The 18,688-nt window shown below is 37.8% G+C and overlaps 1 protein-coding gene across 6 annotated transcripts in view; it reads left to right on the top strand.

Annotated features, from left to right (window-relative positions):
- The window catches only part of FAM149A (family with sequence similarity 149 member A), a 26,374-nt gene extending 7,837 nt beyond the window's left edge, over positions 1 to 18,537 (top strand). For 2 of the 6 annotated variants that reach the window (XM_051790659.1, XM_051790656.1), the window contains exons 2-14: positions 5,057 to 5,167; positions 6,152 to 6,284; positions 7,772 to 7,914; positions 10,137 to 10,262; positions 10,424 to 10,594; positions 12,376 to 12,566; positions 13,952 to 14,106; positions 15,167 to 15,270; positions 15,478 to 15,705; positions 16,021 to 16,141; positions 16,885 to 17,013; positions 17,425 to 17,506; positions 18,316 to 18,537. In XM_051790659.1, coding sequence (XP_051646619.1) covers positions 5,057 to 5,167; positions 6,152 to 6,284; positions 7,772 to 7,914; positions 10,137 to 10,262; positions 10,424 to 10,594; positions 12,376 to 12,566; positions 13,952 to 14,106; positions 15,167 to 15,270; positions 15,478 to 15,705; positions 16,021 to 16,141; positions 16,885 to 17,013; positions 17,425 to 17,506; positions 18,316 to 18,416 — 1,795 coding nt within the window. In that variant the 3' untranslated portion in view covers positions 18,417 to 18,537. Of the gene's footprint in view, positions 1 to 2,597; positions 2,711 to 5,056; positions 5,168 to 6,151; positions 6,285 to 7,771; positions 7,915 to 10,136; positions 10,263 to 10,423; positions 10,595 to 12,375; positions 12,567 to 13,951; positions 14,107 to 15,166; positions 15,271 to 15,477; positions 15,706 to 16,020; positions 16,142 to 16,884; positions 17,014 to 17,424; positions 17,507 to 18,315 lie in introns of those variants that run through there. The other 4 variants (XM_051790660.1, XM_051790658.1, XM_051790657.1 and 1 more) reach the window with 4 other exon arrangements.
- The last annotated feature ends 151 nt before the right edge of the window (positions 18,538 to 18,688 follow it).

Raw genomic sequence — 18,688 nt, 5'->3', positions numbered from 1 at the left:
ATGGATGTGCAGCAGGAGATTACCTAATTAAATTCTGTCCATCATCAGTGTGTAATGCTTCTGCTCGGCTGATACTCCTCTGTCAGGGTTTTGGCTGGGATAGAGTTAATGTTCTTCTTAGTAGCTGGCACAGTGCTATGTTTTGGATTCACTATGACAATAAATTGATAACACAACAATTGTTGATTGTTGCTAAGTAGCATTTACCCCAAGTTAAGGACTTTTCGGTGTCCATACTGTAGAATGTCATGCTCAGTATATAAATTGGGGGGGGGGTGTGTGTGGTGGTGGTGTTGTCTCTGTGGGGCCCATTACTGCTCAGGGATGGACTGGGAATTGGTCATTGGTGATGAGTGATTGTATTGTGTTATGCGATTGCTTGTTTTTTCTTTTCTTTTTTTTTTTTTTTTGTTTGTTTGTTTGTTTGGTTTGGTTTTCTTTTTTTTTTTTTTGTTTGTTTGGTTTTTTTTAACCAAGAGGGGTTGAGTTTGTGGGATGGGTGAAGGGTTGTTACTTTATTTTTCAGTATTGTCTTTCTTCCAATCCAACAACCATGGAAGTCACACTATAGAAAGGACAGAAGAGAAATTTCAGGTTCTCAAGTCTGTTGGGCTACAGAAGCTTTTAGCGGTATGATGTGACATCTTGACATCTCAAACCAGGTGTGTTTGTGGTTCTAGAGGACAGAGAAAGGTATTTTGTGTACCTGAACATATGCAGACTAAGGTCTCCCCATGCTTGCATTGCTTCACTCTGTATTCTAGATACTGTAGAGCTGTTGCCACACAACATTTCAGATTAATTTTTTTTTAATTCACTCTTCAGAGAGGATGAAGTTCTGCACCTGTTCTTAATGATTTATTATATGTCAAATTTTCTTCAGAGATGTATAAACAGAATGGAAAAAAATGTTCTGATCTCTCTGCTGATGAGAGAAATCTATTTTAAAAAGATATTAGCTGAATTTCCAAATGTACATGAGTAACAATATATATTGGGAAAGTTGTGGATCACTTCCAAGTGTTTTGTTAGGGTGCTACTCCCTCCCTCTGTGTTCAGATACTTGATCCTGCAGCAGTAAATGCCTCCTATCAGATCTAAAGAAATAAAACACCTTCTCGAAGACACTAATTAGCATTCTTTATTATTGCAGTTAATTAAGATGATAGTATTTGCCTTACTGTTGATTCATAATTTATATTAAAAAGTCAGATTTACTTCTACAGTGTCTTGCTCTCAGAATTTGTTTATATTGCCTAGAACCAAGTATTGTACTTGCATCATATTTTTACAATGAACCAAGATTAGAAATAGGTTTAAAATGATACATATAACACTCCACAAGTTCATGCCATCTTAAAGGCTTTATAATTTTGAAATGCATTCAAAATTTGCAGAAGAATAAAATTTCTATGTACAAATAAACCTGTCTTTAAAATTGGAACGGTTTATTGTTACTTTGTTTTGTAAAGGTAGGAACAGAATTTAACACAGATCATGGTGGTTATCCTGGTTCTGGCCATTTACTGTGCACCTACTGGAATTACCTCAGCTAAACTATTTCAGGAATGTCTTTTCAAGATATCCCACAGTCTTGACTTTGAGAAAGCTGAGACACAGGGACTGTAAGCAGGAACAGGCATTGTTGTCATCTACTTTGATTTTCTTTGTATTGCTGTATTTATTTGTATTGTGATTAAAGGCTGAGCCAAAGCGACTTCTTTCAACAGCAGTAAAAGTCACTGGATCTGTCTCATAAAAGGTCCAAACCTCTGAAGGAAGAATTCAGTGCTGCTGTATTAACTACATGTAAGTATGCTCAACTCTGAGCACTGTTACAGTAGTGTCTTCAGATATGACCTCTTCTAGGATCTGCAACGATGTTCAGTAGTCTGTCATACTTAGCAGTTTGTGGTCACTGAAGTTGTTGGAAGGGAGTAAAAGTGCTCTTAGTATGCGGAAAAAAGGTGTGTGTTTTGTCAAGAAATACAGTGGGAGTGTACCATGGTTGATTGCAATCAAGTTGGACAGATGGCTACCTGACCTAGAGGGAAAAGGATGTGTGTATTTCCTATGAACTTAGTAATTTCTGAAGTATAAATATTCAACTACAATGCTGCATGCTGGAATATTTTTATTTTCTTCTTGCTTATGAGCAGATGTGCTTCCTCTTCCAAGAGAGATGCCAGAATTTATGTACGGGAGCTAGAGATGAATGGAGCTAGTGTATTGGTGGAGCTGCTGTAAATTTGCAGCTGACAACCTATGCTCTGCTCTGGCACGTGATGTGGAAGATCAGTGATGTGCACAGGGATAGTTTGGAGGAGAACTCAATTAATTAACAAGGAAAATTCTTTATTCAGTTGTCCAGCACCGCATAATTTTTGTTCATCTATGAAGGTGGGGGAAACCCCCCTCTGGGCAGAAGACCATAAACTGGGCCTCTTTTGGCTCCGCGTAGAGAGGCGAGAGGCGGGGGAGATGTACACCGCCCCCGTTCAAGCTGAGGCTTTAACTTTGCCGGCGCCCCTTTTTGGGGGAGAGGCCTTGCGCCGGGCTGTGTGGCGGCGCGGGGGCCCCGCGGGTGCAGCGGGCGGGCTGTGCCGCGCCAGGGCGCTGCCAGGGCCGCCCGGAGCTCCCACATGCGCGGGGCGCGGGGCCCCGGCCCGCCGGGCAGCTGCGGCAGCGGCCGGGGGCTGCTCGTCGTGGGGTGAGTGCGGGGCCGGGGGCTGCGGGCCGTGGCGGCGGGAGCGCTGGCGCGGTGTAGGCGGGCGGCGTGATTGTTTTGTACCGTCACCATTTAATGTCCGCAACTGCAGAGCCTTCGGCGGCGGCTGGGAGTAGTCGGGAGCTGCGGCAGCTCCTGGTGTTTACTTGGCAGCGCAGGGGAAGTGATGCTGTGGATGTGCTGGGAGGGGTTTTTCCTTTCGTCTTATTTTATTGCAATAATTTCCTGGCACAGCTTCTAATGGCATGTGATCCAAGGAATCAGGAGACGTAGCACTACAACATGCAGTGGAACAATGTGGCAGAAACACTACTTTGCTCCATCTCGCATCAAGACAAGGGGGAACAGCCTCAAGTTGCGCCGGGAGGGTTTAGATTGGATTTTGGGAAAAAATTCTTCACTGAAAGGGTGATCAGGCATTGCAACAGGCTGCTCAGGGAAGTGGTGGAATCCCTGGAAAAAAATAAGAAACCATGTAGATGAGGCACTTAGAAACAGTTTAGTGGTGGACCCGGCAGTGTTAAGCAAATGTTTGGACTCGCTGATCTTAGAGGTCTTTTCCAACCTTGACGATTCTTTGATTCTCTGTGTTATGTTATTAAGTATAATGCTTATATGTAGTTTACAAGAGAAGGTCCATGAAATATTACTGGTGGCATTTCTGGGATTTTGGGTTTGTAGGGTCAGGTTTCCTGCAACTCACCCCCACCCCCACCCCGCTCATCGGGTTCTTTAGGAAGTCAGAAAGTCTTACAGATACAGGAGACCCAATCGGTGTAGTCAGCTTATGTTGACAAGAGTCTGTCAAGTAAATAAAGCAGCTGGAATTCAAGAGGAAAGGATTCTTGTACAGGGAAATGACTACAGTATGAAGCAGAAGGTAACAGTAAATGGTTTCCTTATCCAGTGGTGTTACACTGGAATCTGTCCAGGGCAGTTTGAGCTAGTAAAGACATGAACAGTGAAGTGTGAAATCTTGGTGGTGATATTAAGCTTTGGAAAAGTACTAAGAATGAAGATCAGCTATGATAATATTGGAAGACCTTATAAGGTTGCCTGAGCAATAACCTGGCAAATAAAATTACAGAGAGGTATGTACAGGAACAGAATGAAACAGTATTCTATGTAGAAGATGGGCTGTGAGCTCATTGTTACTGCCTGGGAGGTAGATTTTGGTGTTAGGACAACATGAGACTCCAGTCATGGAACAGGACTGCATGAATTTTCATAGAGCCTCCTGCTGCTGACTGACCAAAAGCAGATACCTAGGGAAGAGCTAGGATATTTTGAGCAAACACATAGAGATGTTTTCCACTGCTTTTGTACTAGCCTTCAAGAATCTGCAATTGAAGGTCTTCCCTGATAAGTTCAACTTCTGATAGGTTTTTGGTGTCTTATTTGCTAAGATATAGGAGTAGCATTTGTGATGTAGTCCATTTGAGTGGGGAGTTAGAATTTGACACGTATCTTTGTAATATGTGTAATGGCAAGATAAATATCAGGATAGAAAGAAGACAGCAGTCCTAACTATTGCAGGGCAAAGCTACAGTTCTTGTCTAAAGAAATGAAGAAAATTCTTGAACTGTCAGCTCTTTCCTTATAGTTACTCATTCACAAATGTACTTTGATGCAATCATGCATCACAGTTATGACCTGAGGATTTTATGGGATGAAAATAGGAACTTTCACAGGTAAAGCACTCCATTGTTATAAAAGTGTTTCAGAGGAACACTTGGACACATCTATGTATGTTCTGAAGAGGTGAGCTTAGTTTATTGATGACAAAACTTAGTGGAATTATAGAAAGATGTGGTTATAAACAGTTTCCATTAAAAGAAGCTAAAAACAAACAAAAAAACCAACCCCCCCAAATAAACAAACAAACATTCCTTCATTAAAACATATACTAAACTAGTTTTAGTAAAGACCACTGTTTGCTTGGCAGCTTATCTGTAACTTCTTTTTATGTGGAGAGACAGCTGAGAAGGTTGACTTATGTTAATGATTGAACAGAAACACACAGGTAAATAAATTACTGTATGGGCAGTTACTGGTTTGTGCCTTTGCTCTGTTGCTGCAGTTGTGAGGTGCTGCCACATTTGTGTGTGCTTTGTGCAAAGTTTAAACTGCACAATTGAAGGAGGATGCCTGTGGAGTTAAACAAGTCTATTTTAAATCAAGGTAGTTTGTTTCAAGCAAATGTTTGTGTTGATGGATAGGATCGAAAAATTCAACGGAGTAGTTGTCTTTCCCTCCTCCCTCCCCTCCATTGGAGGTGCAAATTAATTTTATTTAAAGTTATGAAATGATGTGTTTCTGTGTTTATAGGAAGGGACTGTCCAGAGGTTCCACAAGTCGGTGTATCTCCGGAAAAAGTGGAGAGTCTCTTCCATCAGTTTTTGCCAAAAATGTGCAGGAAGCCATCGACAATTATACTTGGTATGCATGTGCTTCTGTAACAGTACTTCATTAATGCACTTTTGACTTAGACATTTCAAGATTGGGATCAATTTTCACTTGTCATGCTTCTAGTTATTCTCATGGATAATAACTGTTGCTCAACCTAATTCAGGATATAAATTGAACTAACCCATTTTTTAGAGGGTTTGAACTTTACTCCCGGTTTGCATTGTGGATTTGAGTATTTTGAGACCATAGTAAAGGTCACTGATTAAGTCTGGAAGGAGAGTCAGACTTCATGATTCAGTTGAAATCATGCTTGCCAATGTTGCAGGTTAGTTAACTTTCAAGAAGTTTCATTTCGGATGACACTGGTTAGAATTTGCCTGGCCTGCACATTTGATTGCCATTACTTTCCCTGCATCCCAGCGTGGGTGGTAGCTGGCAGGGACCAGGTAGGGCTTCGAGGACTTTAATGCCAGAGCTCAAGATTTAAAGTACACCAAGTTTAGCAACATAGAAGGCGCTGCATACAGATATATAATTCAATAGTATTTGAAGCATTTGTAGAGATCTTGTGCTTAGTTTTGCAAATGTTTTCTTGTGATAGCTTCTAATGGAGTTAAAGAAGGCTTATGTTATCTATAACGTGTGGTTTTTCATAGGGTCACTAGCTGAACTGGTGAAACCAAATAATTGTTAGAGCTGGAAATATAGGTACATGGGTACAGATATATTTAAATACATATACACATATATATGCATATTTTAGAGGGCCCATACAGTTGCAATTATGTATATACATACAAAAGTATAATAGTGTAGGAGGAATTGCCTTTAAGGCAGTAAATGGTACTAATAGGAGCAGGTATTCGTAGCACTCTACTTCAAAATGTATGCTTGCACCTCTTCAGCTCAACAGGAATATGTGTTGCTGTCCATTTACGTGATAGGTTGCTTTATTTTAAAAATGTTTATACAGAAAATAATCGTGTTTTTAATTTTAATTTGTCATATTTTCAGTGAAACACTTTCATCACTTTCATCTAGTGGCTGTACAACACCCACGGAGTTGGATAATTCTTGGTCTGGAATAAACAGCTATACTACTGGTTTGTCTACTGAGAGAAGTTCGGTTTACTCCTGGAGGGATGATGTGCGTCACAGAAACTTTTACAGTTCCCTTGCTTTAAATATTGTAGAAAAGATTAATATTTACTGAAAAAGGACATGCAGCACCTCATCCATAACAGCCTAGTGATTGAATAAATTAAATTAATTGAATTTTTTTAAAAATAGTTTTGTTTGCAAGTTGGTATCAGTGCCGCTAATGTGTAACAAAGAAAAATGGGATAAAAATATGAAATGATGAGGTTTGAGGAAAACAAACCTGTTTTACTGAAGAAGGTAGGCTTAGGTTTCTGAGTCCATCAGAATGATTAAATATGTGTTTTCAAATACTGCATAGTGCAGGTGATGTCTAAACTGAATTATTCTCAGTGTTTTCAGTTATAAAGTACGTTCATGAACATGTGTATAATTTTCCCAGTCTTGGTAAATATTTAGCTCTTACATAATCTCAGTTCCGTTTTGTAGATGATGCAGAGAGAGGTTGTACCTTTTATGGAGGCTGACCTCTGAGGCATACCTGGTGCAGGATGGCAGTGTTGAATAAATCCAAAAGCATTGCAGTTGCTGCCACTTTCGTTTTAAAAAGCCTTCCATGGCTCGTAGTGGTAGTTCTGCCATTATTCTTGCGTAATGTCCTAACCTTTAGGGTACTGACCCTATCTATCACTGCCAGCCCTTCGGGAGAAAGCCTCACTCTGGGTTATACAATAACCTGTATGAGAGTTATTTTCTCATTCCTTCTCGGTGTGATCCCTTCTGTAGCCTGAAATGCTTTGAAGCATTCAGCTGGAAGCGAACAAACGTGATTCAGGCCCTGAGTATTACCACTTTTTTTAGTATATCGAAGTATCTAATGTAAGTGGCAAATGTCATTATGAACAGTGCCCCAGCCGAGGAACCCTCAGCCAAGTGTTTGTCTCCACATCACTGGATAAAATTAGGCACTTCCCTGCTATTTTCATATGCCTCTGTGCTCACCTGTCTCTGGTTGCACTGATTTGTGGGTTCAGTGAGGAGGTGTGGAAGGGCATTTCTCACACTGAGACTGTTTCCTAACCACCAGACTAGGTCATGCAGATGGAAGGTGGCCCCTCTTAGCCCTCTTAGCTTTTTTTACTGAGAAAGAGCAGGGAACTTTGATGCCATGGGTCCCAGAGATGCAGTGTGCATGCTTCATATTGGAGCAGGGAGCAGGCTGGTAGTCCAGACACATTATAGCTTTTTTTTTTCTGTTGGCTAATCCTGGGCAACTGCCAGTTATCTGTTAACATCCTAGAAATGTAGGCTTCTAGTTCCTTTTTGCTGAATCAACTTGCTCAAGTCAGCTATATGGGATTTTTTTTTTTTTTTTTTGCATTGTGGTATATAAATTGTGTGTCTCAAATAAATGGTCTGAACATGCATTCTGACATGCCCAGCTAAATTGATTCAAGTTGTTTTGTTCTTTATATATTGTGGTAATTTTAATTTAGACGCCAATTTGCTAACAACTATTAACTTTATAATATGTAGGAATTTGATAAAGCCAACACACAAAGAGTGCATCAGTTATTTTTGGAGATTGATGAAATGCTGTTTGAAGGAAAAGTGACTACCCAAACGCAGAGCTTGCAGGTCGAATGTGCCGATTGGGTTGAACAGTTTCCTCACCTAAGGTAAAGAAACGTTTTGCTAGTACTAGTTTTCATCAGTTATCATTCTAATTTGTATTTTTGGGGTACCCTCTTATGGTTGCTGATATATTGCATCAGCAACACTTATGCATTCAAATCTCTATCTCTGGGACTGAGCTGTGCCATGGTTGCACAGTTAGTCTGGAAAGTGGTGCTTTACCACTAATGCCCATTATTTTGCTTAGTACAATGATTGCAGGCAAAGGTAATTTAGCAGGATGTAATGTGAAAATAATAACACATCATTTTCATAATGACTTTTCCTAAATAAACAATACATCCTGTAAATAAATATTTGATTTTATTGTAATTGAAAACATACTGTGGAATTCCAAGAAATTCAGTAATTCTGTATTGATTCTTCTAAAAATTAATGAAATATGAAGGCCGACCACATGCCTCACATATACTGCACAGCCACTACATCCTCCTAGGCACGTAAAACAATGTGTTATATTAACCCAGCAATAACCAATGAATAGATATGCAGATGCACACATGATTAATGAGAATTGCTTTGCATGGATGTGCAGAATTTCTAGGCAGCCTGATGACTGCTTCTTGTAACACAGGGGACAAGTCAGTGTTGCTCTGCATTATACTGTCTTGCCTTCATAAATGGTGGCATGACATTCTTTATGAGATGTGGTTACTCTTATTCTAAACATAGGCCTGCATGTGTAATGACTGTCTTCTAGTCAATAGTTTGTTAACACCATTAAAAAGAATGCTTTCAATAACTGTGGTATGCTTTCAGTGCTTTTAGGTAATTTGCAGAGGCTTGGTACTTGGAAATATAAACTAAAATCAACTAACAATTTCTTTGTCATGAAAAAGGCAGAATTGTCAAATAACTGAGGCAGTTTTCACTAGCATCAAGCCATGTTTTGCCTTGTTTACATACTGTGAAAATTAATAGAGCATGCATAAAATGGAGATTTTTGTGCTGTGTAATTCAATCAAAATATTAAGTAATTTCTCTATATTATTTAGGGTATTTTCACTGGGTAGAATTTTTTTAAGTGATTCCCTGTATGTAGTATTTTTTGATTCAAATCTAATGCTGGCAATACCAACCAGGTCCCAGAGGTTGAAAGTAAATTGAAGAAATCTGGGAGCTTCTGCATCATTTGCTACTAAGGGATGTGGTACCTCTTGTGGTTTAAAAAGAAAACAAAACTTATTTTCATTTATTAAGATGAAACCTTTAAACTTGGTGTGTGTTGACTAGTTACTCAGAAGAATAGCTTCTGGGATGCCAGATTTATTTCTGAGTTGTGCTTCAAATTGCTTGCTGGCTGTCCTTTTTTTTTTTTTTTTAATTTATAAAACAGCTGTGTTGGTATATGAATATGTGGCTCAACATGTGCGAATAAATATATTCAAGAATTGTCATCAATAAGAGAAAGATCAGATCTATTAAAGAGAAAGCTTTTTGTTCTTGGCTTACAAAATAAAGAGTGAAAAAGGCCATTGCTTAGAGCTTCATGTGGCATAAAGTGTTGTTCTGTAAAAGCTAGTCTCAAGAAAACATGTTCAGGTGAGTCTGAACATTGCTGCTTGCACTACAGATTTGACTGGTAAATTCTATTGAGATCCCTTGTAAATTCTAGTGAAAAACAATTCAGTAAGGAACGATTATATAACTATACTGTGTTCAGAAATTATAGCGTAATTTTGTGTATATTTATTAGAGTTGCTTTTACCTTTTCTGTCTATCCCTCTACATTATGCATTTTGGAGTTCCTGCATTTTCTGAACATTAATTCTAGCCTTAATTTTCCATGTAAACATTATTGCTTAGCACTTTTGCTCACATTGATGGATACTGAAGTTAGATAAGTGAAGGCACAACAGATATTATTTGTCTTCTGCATCCATTTTTAAATGTTTCTTACAGAGTTTTGGTAAGAAAGGAAGTGTGTTTATCTGGCTTTAAAATAATCTAACAAGTTTGACTATTTACTCTTAAAATTTATAAACTAGAATCTCATCTAATGTAAATCAGCTTAACTTTAATAACTTAAAAACTGGGTGATGTTGATGTATTACACAAGGCTCTGAGCCCTCCATGAGTTGCTTTTGAAAGCATATATAAGGTGTGCTTTTACACTACCTACTGTTTGCAGGTATTTGTATTCTGGATCTTTGCATATGGCATAGGCTTCCATCTAAGAAACTGCTTGTTCTCTCCTTTTATTCAGGGTTCTAGGAAAGCAGCTTCTAGTGCCAAAGGATGAAGGCTTTCAGCATTTTCAGAGCAGAAATGATACCTATGTGGATACTAAGTGTCTGCCTGGCCTCTGTGAATATACTAGTAATACAAAAGAGTATGTTGATTTTTTTTCAAGTTTTTGTTTTCGTCTTCCCCCTTTCAGAAGTATGTACAAATACTATTTTTGTATTACCAAAACATATCAGTATAATTAAATATGGACTTTCTTCTTTCTTTGAATGTTGAATTTTCATTTTGTTGATTTTTTTTTTTCAGGCTCTGCATTTCGGGCTCTAAATTGATCCCTACAGTATCTCCAATACATAAATCACCGGATTCAAGTTCCACTAGGATTTCTGACTCAGCCATGTATTCCTTCCTGGAAGAAGAAATCTATGATATGGATGGAAAAATAGAAGAATATCTTGCCTTTGACAGCAAGGAACTGTAAATAACAGATATATGTATTTTTGAAGAATATAATGAAAAATTATCAGTGAACCCTGTCAGGGTTCATAAATTGTGTTTCTCTTCTGTAAGATACAGTTCCTTCTGTCCCTGTGTTTGGTAGCACAGTGGTCAGAGCACTCACTGAGCATGTGGAAGATTAGGTATGTTGTCTTTCTAGTGGTTCAAAACTCACATCTTCCATGTCAGAGAGATGTGTCTTAACCACTAGTTGTTTTAAGGTGTTTGGTGCATGGAGATTCAGTAAAAAAAAAATTTAATTTTGAGATGGGGTAGAATGAAGGCATCCCTTCTTCCCAGGTGAGTACCTTGAGCAGCAGGTTGTTTAGGGTCATTATGTTGTACATTCTCTTATTGTCTGCCCTGATAAAGAATCTTAAATTCTTTCGGTGCAGTGTATTACAGCTTTGTGAGGAGAGCTGCCGGTTGCAGCCTGCATTCAGAGCATTTTTGTGAGGGACAGGAGTCAGTTATTTTCTTGAAAGTCAACTGAGGTTTCCTGTGAGCCAGTTGAATGTTCCAGCAACAAGGCTACTGGGTGGATCAAAGATCATAATGTACTGTTTCCTAAAAGGCCTCTATGAGGGGAAAACTTTGGTAAGACTAGTTGGGCACAAAGCATAGCTTTTTGTGCTAAGGCCTTATGCACATTCAGGACAAAGACATGGTTGTTCTGAAAACCTGAGGAACCAGACTGACACCCTTTCAGTCCTGTTTTTGAAAGAGAGGGCCGGGGTTACTGCCTTTGAGAATACTCTTAGTATTCTTCTCTCCTCATTTTGCGAAGTAAGCAAATTTAATTTGGGAGGGACACTTGCCTGAAGGTGTGTTTTCTCCTTTGTGCCTCCTTCGCATGCCTCTTGTTTTCTTCAGCTCTGAAATACCTTGTTCTCCATAACTAAAACATTAGGCATTAAAAAGCCTGATATGAAAATAGCTTGGTCATATTGTGATTTGGACTGCTCAGCCACGTTTCAGTTATAGTTAAGAATTATGCAGTTAAGTTTGAGGAAGAAGTGACTGAGAAAGGGAGATAGTAGAAACCAGTATGAATTTGGAATCATCTTTATGATCTCAAAAAAATGCATTCCTTAGAAAGAAATATGATGGCATTAAAAAAAGAAAAAGGTGAAAACTTCCTTCCTGAGAGGTGTGTTAGAAGACCAAGTTAAGAAATGTTGCTGCAATGTGCTGCCCTAAGTAGGGAGGAGACAGAAAAAAAACCCGAAAAACCATAACTGTCCTCACAGCAGTGGAAAGGAAGAAGATATGTGTAAGGCTATAGGCTCTGCTATTCTTGTCAGACTACAGAAATCCTTTAAAGTTGTTTTTTCTTTGATCGATGGTGGAGTGCTGCAGATGTGTGCAGGTACACAGGGCATGATAAAAAAAGAAATATTCTATGTTATGGTCCTCCTGACAAATGCAACAGATAATAGTTCATTTAGGTTACTGTAAAGAGTATAGGATTTAGTCTCAAATGACTAAGTGCCATGTATAAAGGTTTTTCCTAGAGCTGCAGATCTTTCTGTTGTAGTGCCCTGGTGGGATTCTTTAAATTTTCAACTACAAGCAAAAAAATAAAAGAAATCCTTATATGTGTATGATAGGTTCTGTTCCCATAGGTGCATTTGAATTTGAATTTTTTGGTGATCTGCAGCTGACTACCTTTTCTTCTGTATTTATGTTTCTGTATTGGAAGGAAAGGAAAAAAAAGGCAAAATCCATAAGAGTTCTTTTGAATTTGTTTCCTTTATTAGTGATGATGAGAGTTGGGAACAAAAGAAGATGTGTCTCTCTGAGAAGAGGAGTAAGCGTGGCATTCCCCCTGTTTCTCCCAATGCCTGTATCAAAGATGCTGTGGCTTCTGAAGTGTTTGATCATGTTTGGAGCAGTGTCATTGGAATATTGGAGGAACTGATTAAAAAAAATTGGGAAACTAGTATCCCAGGTATCTGATATTTTCAAATACGGTGTTTATTAAATCTAACTCAGAAAAGTGGTTCTCCCCTACCCCTTAAAATAACCAAATTTTCCAAGCTTTATTTAAGATAACCAGTGCTGGAGCACTGTAGGATATGTAATGCTTTGCCATGAGAATGTGCGCGCACACACAACACACACATGCACCTAAAATAAAAACTTCTTTATTAATTTTCAGGGATTTTTTTATGAGAGGTGGGAAAAAAGGGAAAAATACTTACTGAAATAACTTCAATTTGGGAGAGCATGTTTAAAAAAATAAAAATCACTGGCTTGAGATGCAGATTGATGCTGTTAGCAGGGGATCACTGACGATGTGATGTGAATCTATAACCTAGGAATCAGTCTCCTAGTCCTCACTGTTTGAACTTTGTTAGTAAAAAACCCTTTAGGTAGGAGATAGACAGTCTTGCTGATGTTAGGAGTTCATGAGTACAGGATGAAGAAATGGTGACGCATGTAATTTTATTTTATGTTTTCATATTCTGTCGGACCGTAGCAAGGAAAATTAACTAGAAATGAAAATCTATTTATTGTGCATATATTGTCTTTGGAGGCTGAGGGAAATTGCCATTCTTTCAATGTATTTTAAAACGATTGTAATAGAAGAATACCTGAGGGGGTTTTGGAAGTTACCTCAAGTATAAGGTACACTCAACCTCAAATATAAGAGTACAACAAAATAAGAAATGGCAAAATTCCTCAGAATGCTTGCAGCATCAGAATTTAACATTTCAGGTGTTACTGAAATATAAAAGTTCCTTTCACAGCACAGGCGGATTGTTTATCTCTCAATACTATAGTTTAGGGAGGATAGCTTAGCAGTATTATGATAGGTTTGCTCTTCTATCTTTTTGAAGGTCATGAACTTATGACAAATTGCTAGTTACCAAAGTATCTCAACTAGGAAAGAAAAGAGTTTGTATTTATAATAGAAATAAGACAGTAGTTTACACCCAGAATGAAACACCATGTAGCTGCTGTCAGACAAGGACACTATCAATAGACTTTTTGTTTTATATATATTTTTAGATTTTTTTTGCTGCTTAAAAAGAAAAATCTTTGGGGATTTTTAAATAACATTTCAAAGTCTTAGCAATATTTCCTTAAACACCCACCTCCAACTCTAACTGTATAGACAAACTTGTATGTCAGTGTCAGAGAAAGCATAAACAAATGGGAAAGCTTTTAGAAAAACATCATTTACGGTAGAGTTTTAAATAATATGGAAACTTAAAAAGATATGAAAGTCTTTATTTACTGTGAAGTGTAATATTTTTTGAACCTCAACAAAAGATGGCCAGTAAACAGAAAATTCCTCTTATTACATCTACTTTTTTTGCTACTGTGCAGAGTGTGACAAAAAATTGGAAAAACTGAAAGCTGTTACAGCAAAACTGCCACATTTGCCAGCCATTCATATTATAACAGATGCTGGGAGCATTCCTCTTTCCAGAGGCTCTGAAGCACGAAGTGTATCTTTTGGGCCTCATTCTGTTTCATCACAGGTAAAAATAAAAAATAGCTTTCTGTCAAATGGTGTTCTTTTTTTCTGCAAACCTTGGACAGTCTTGGTTGAAACTTGAAAAGGGTCTTTTTTCCACCCGTTTTGTTTTGGTTTTTTTTATACCAATTAGGTGTGCTTAAAGTCATCTGATTTAAAATGTGGGTTAATTAAATGTGCATTTTTTATTTGTTGTCACTTGTTTGTCTGTGGTGGTTCTTAAAGATGCCATTTACCCCTAAGATATTGCTGCAGTTGCTTTACCAACAGAGTCTTGTTAGACTCTATTTTGTCCTAGACTGTGTTGTGTCCTTAATTTTGCTTTATTGTGGTCCAGTAATTTCTTCTTGATAGAATTAAGAAAACAAAGTGGGCTTTTCCCTGGACTGCAGAGATGTGAATTTGCAACTTCTTTTTCTCTGCAGTACATCCACCAGCACGTTGGCACTAGGCCTTACCTGTCTGTGGAAGCTTATGTTTATATTGATAAAATGTTCTATTTTGTCCTGCTTCCTACATCCTCCCTCTGTCATGTGCTTTGCACATATGTTTCCTTTTTCAACCACCACTTCTGGTTTTTTTGTCTCTCTGTCGAGTTCAAGCAACTTCATTCTCTTCCATCTGCTCTTTTTCCATGCTTGTTAAGCAGTGAGATAAGGACCATGGAAAAGATAGTTACAGGGGTCTTACTTCTTCTCTTTGGTGTGCTTTGCTCTGTAGTGCTCCCAGCAGCCAGAAGTAAAATGCTTAGATAAATAATTCCTAGACTCTATGCCCTGTGCTGAGGGAAAATGGAAGCTTTGGAGAATCAAACTCTGTCTTCAAATGAAAGAGTATTTTAAATTGAATTGCACTTCAATAACAAAATTATGAAAGTCATATTTGTAAAAATCTGTTTTAAATAAGTGAAATTACATAGTTGCACCATCTACTACTGAGAATTCTATTAAACTGTCTTAATAGAAACTTTTCTAAAATACAAGTAAAATATCTCTTAACTATGTGCTTTTTGAGGTCTTCCTTCAAAAATATAAAGGTTAACGCATAGTTATTGCTTTTAATAGGTTCAGCGTTTCTCCAGCAACTTCTGTAGTGATTTGAATGGTGTGATGACAATTCAAGCAAAACCACTCCAACAGAGGCATGTTACCAGAGTAGAAAAAATACAGTAGGTTTTGATATTGACATTTTCAAAATGTGACATAATTCACACTGCATAAAAAATGTTTTGCAGTTAGAAAAAGGCAATAAAAAGGCAGTGATTTTGTTTGTATGTATCACTGATGTGATAGTGATTTGCAGAGGTTGAAATGATATGCTGTTAAGGATAAAAGGATTCTTGATCCTAATTCATAATTTCTTTCTCTTTCCCTAGGAATGAGCAAGAAGACAAACAGCAAAGCACTGCCTCCACTGCTCCAAATTCAGCACATGCTAGGCTGGGGAGAATTTCTGATAATGGTGTTCTGTCATCATCTCAGGCACTGCTGGCATCTTCTAGGAAACTACCAAACCATCGGAGGTTACCTTCTCTCACCTCTGACCAACTCTGCTCAAAAGTTCCTAATATGTACAATGAGGAAATCCTAAGACAGACGAAATTGTGAGTTTTTAATTTTATTCTCTGGTTTTGTCAGAACTCTACTGAAATTTCACCTGTGAAAGATTTTGCAAAATACTTGAAAACTAAGCCATGATTTGTTATTAATTGTAGAATTCAGAGAAAAAGAAAGCAAGCCGAACCATGCTTTTTTGAGGAAAGGCATTTGTTTTATTTTTTTTATTACTGTATTAGGTGCTGTTATGTTTTGTAACCAAGCTCTATAAAGAAATGTACTACTTTATAATTTCATATTGCTTCAGTGAAGAAGTCTGTAACATGAATTTTCCTAAAAGAAGAACACTTAAAATTCTGTAGGGTTGCCAGCTCAGATCGTTTGTCTTCTGCTCATGCACCTGCAACACGGAACAAGTTACCACCAATAAATTCTGATGCTCTTGAACAATATCTTTCAGTACCTCGACTGCAACAGAGCTCTGTAAGTTGTGTTCATTTTTGTACTGGTGAAGAACTTCAAGCTATTCAGAAATAAACTGCTCCGTGTCACTGGTTGAAAGGACCAATTTTACAGTTTGTTTTGGTTTGTGTTTCATAGATGGTTTTAACATGCTAATGTGAATTACACTGAATTACAATGCAAGAGAAGTTTAAAATGTCAGGTCACAAACAGATCACGGTGGAAAGACTTCTCTGACAACAGAAAAATCTGGTTTAAAAAAATAGAAAAACAGCAAATCAACAAGATAGTAACCTTGCACGTTTATGCATCTGGATTTAAAAGGCTCCTTTCAGTGTTTTATTCATTAATGTTAAGTTATAAGAAGTAGAAAATTATGCTGACTGAAGCAGAAAAGGATACCAACTGAACAAAACAGATCATCTTATACCAGCCTATTTTTGAAGGTTGGGGAAGTCATAAATTACCAGAATGAAAGTAGATTGGCATTTTGATATTACTCTTCTTCTGAATAATATTTTGAATTGAGATAAATGTAAAATCTTTTATTATTTTAATTAATGTAAACCTTTGGGAATTATAGACTAGTATTAGGAACAGTCTCACATCTGTTTGAAAAACATGAGAACCCTTAAATTGGTGCTTTTGGTCAGTGAAAACGTATTTTTCTTTTCTCCTTGTGTACTTTTGTGAGGCAACAGAAAAAAAATATTTTAACTGATTCAGTTGCTGCATTCTCTTAATGCTTTTTTTAATTCTCTCAGCATCAAGGACGATATGCTCTTAGCAGAGTGTCAAGTGCAGTGCCTCGCAGGATAGAGCAACCGGCACTCAGAGAAAGAACTGTTACTGTTAATCAATTTTCAAGGCCCAACACAACTCATACGTTCAGGGTATGTTACAATATAAGTAGAGACTTGTCAAGGGGAAGAAGCTTTCATTCATGCCCAATGTTGATCTACAGAAGGTCTCATTTCTCTCCTGACTTCTGATGTACAGGGGTTCTTGCTACCTGTAGAGAGGAGGATGTTAAAAGGCTTGGGGAGGGTGTGGGACTATTGTATGAGGAAGAATTTTTTTTCTAATGCATCAAACTGTTCCTTTGAGGGTTGTACATGTGTTAGAGGTGTGAAGTCTTCCTTTGAGGGAGTCTGTATGCTAGAGGTGTACAGTTTTAGTGCTGCTTGGAGCTTTGCGCTTTGGTAGGATTCAGTATACTGGATTAGATCATAAAAACCATCATAAAACCGTTTCAGTAGATAAGTGTATCACACTAGCTAGTAGTATATCTTCCCTTTTTACAGAGAGACACATCTCAGAAGAGATCACTGACTCCCATGGATATTGCTAACCACAGAGGGATGGGTCAAGGATTTTTGACAACAGGTAGGCAAAGTAAGAATTACTTGGAAAGTAAAAGGCCAGAAAAATCTATGAAGCCATCATACAATCAAAAAGTGAAGTGCTCAGGAGGAGCCATCTTGGCATAAAAGAATAGGTGTGCTTGGCAGGATCTTTTGAGTTTGGTTTTGCAGTTTCTTCGCACTTGGTCTGAGTTAGTCCTAACTGATTGGTAGGAATCCTGTAAAGCTTCTTTTTGTTGTTATGACATGGAAGGAGAAGGATTTCCCCTCATCTTGTGTCTCTCTCCCTTTTTTTTTTACTTTAGTATTTCAGCACGTTTACAATTATGGCAAGAGTAAGTGGTGTACACATGTACAGACTAGATATTTTTGCAGCTGCTAGAGTAGTAACACAGATTCGTGCTTGTGAGCTATTCATGACAAATTTTACTTTAGCCCCCAAATTAGTAAACTTTTTTTGCGAAAAAAAGTTTAAAATATGCATTTTTAATAGAAGTATAAAGCTCTCTTAAATTAAAAGAAAAAATCAATATTGACTTGCAACTGTGTCTTTCAGTTGTAATACCGAAAAGAGAGCAACCCTGTGTGGCTCATTTTGTTTCATTTTTACAATAAAGCTGACTAGCTAGTTCCTGACTTAGTTTGAGTCTTTGTATATAACCCTTACTTGTTTGGAAGTTCCTTGAGTTTAAACAATTATAGAATTGACATAATTATATAAAAGGTGATGTAAAAATAAGGGTAGGTTAGCAAACACTGATCTGAGCAGACTAGTGGAAGTAACTTACATATAAACTTGGAGTGTGTTTCAGGAATTATGACAATTAACAGTGTTCTATATTTTCCAGGCTCACAGCATCACTACAGATCTGTTCAGAGAAATCCTTCAACCTCAAGAAAGAGATTTCAAATTGCTTCTTAACCCATTTTAGAAAGAAGCGGAAACTCTCTTTACTGAATGACTGAATGAAGCACTAAATTTGCCACCTAGTATCTTTGTGTAATAAAGACGGTGTGCAGTACGCTGGTGCTTACTGAGCCTTGCGATCTTCAGGATGTCTGCATTGCCTTCTTTTAAAATTGTCTGACCAGAGGTTAGAGTAAAAATTAGAGCAAAATGAAATAAATGGTTGAGGTGTCTGCTCTGTTTGCAGCATCAAGATGTTGCTGTTGCACTTTCTTCTCAGGCATTCCTCCTTTTTCT

Source organism: Manacus candei, unplaced genomic scaffold (genome assembly GCF_025592945.1).
Source record: "Manacus candei isolate 608988 ecotype Guabito, Panama unplaced genomic scaffold, ASM2559294v1 h1tg000028l, whole genome shotgun sequence".
Classification (NCBI taxonomy): Eukaryota; Metazoa; Chordata; class Aves; order Passeriformes; family Pipridae; genus Manacus; species Manacus candei.
Note: the sequence above shows the minus strand (reverse complement) of the source record. Positions and strands in the feature narration are given on the sequence as shown.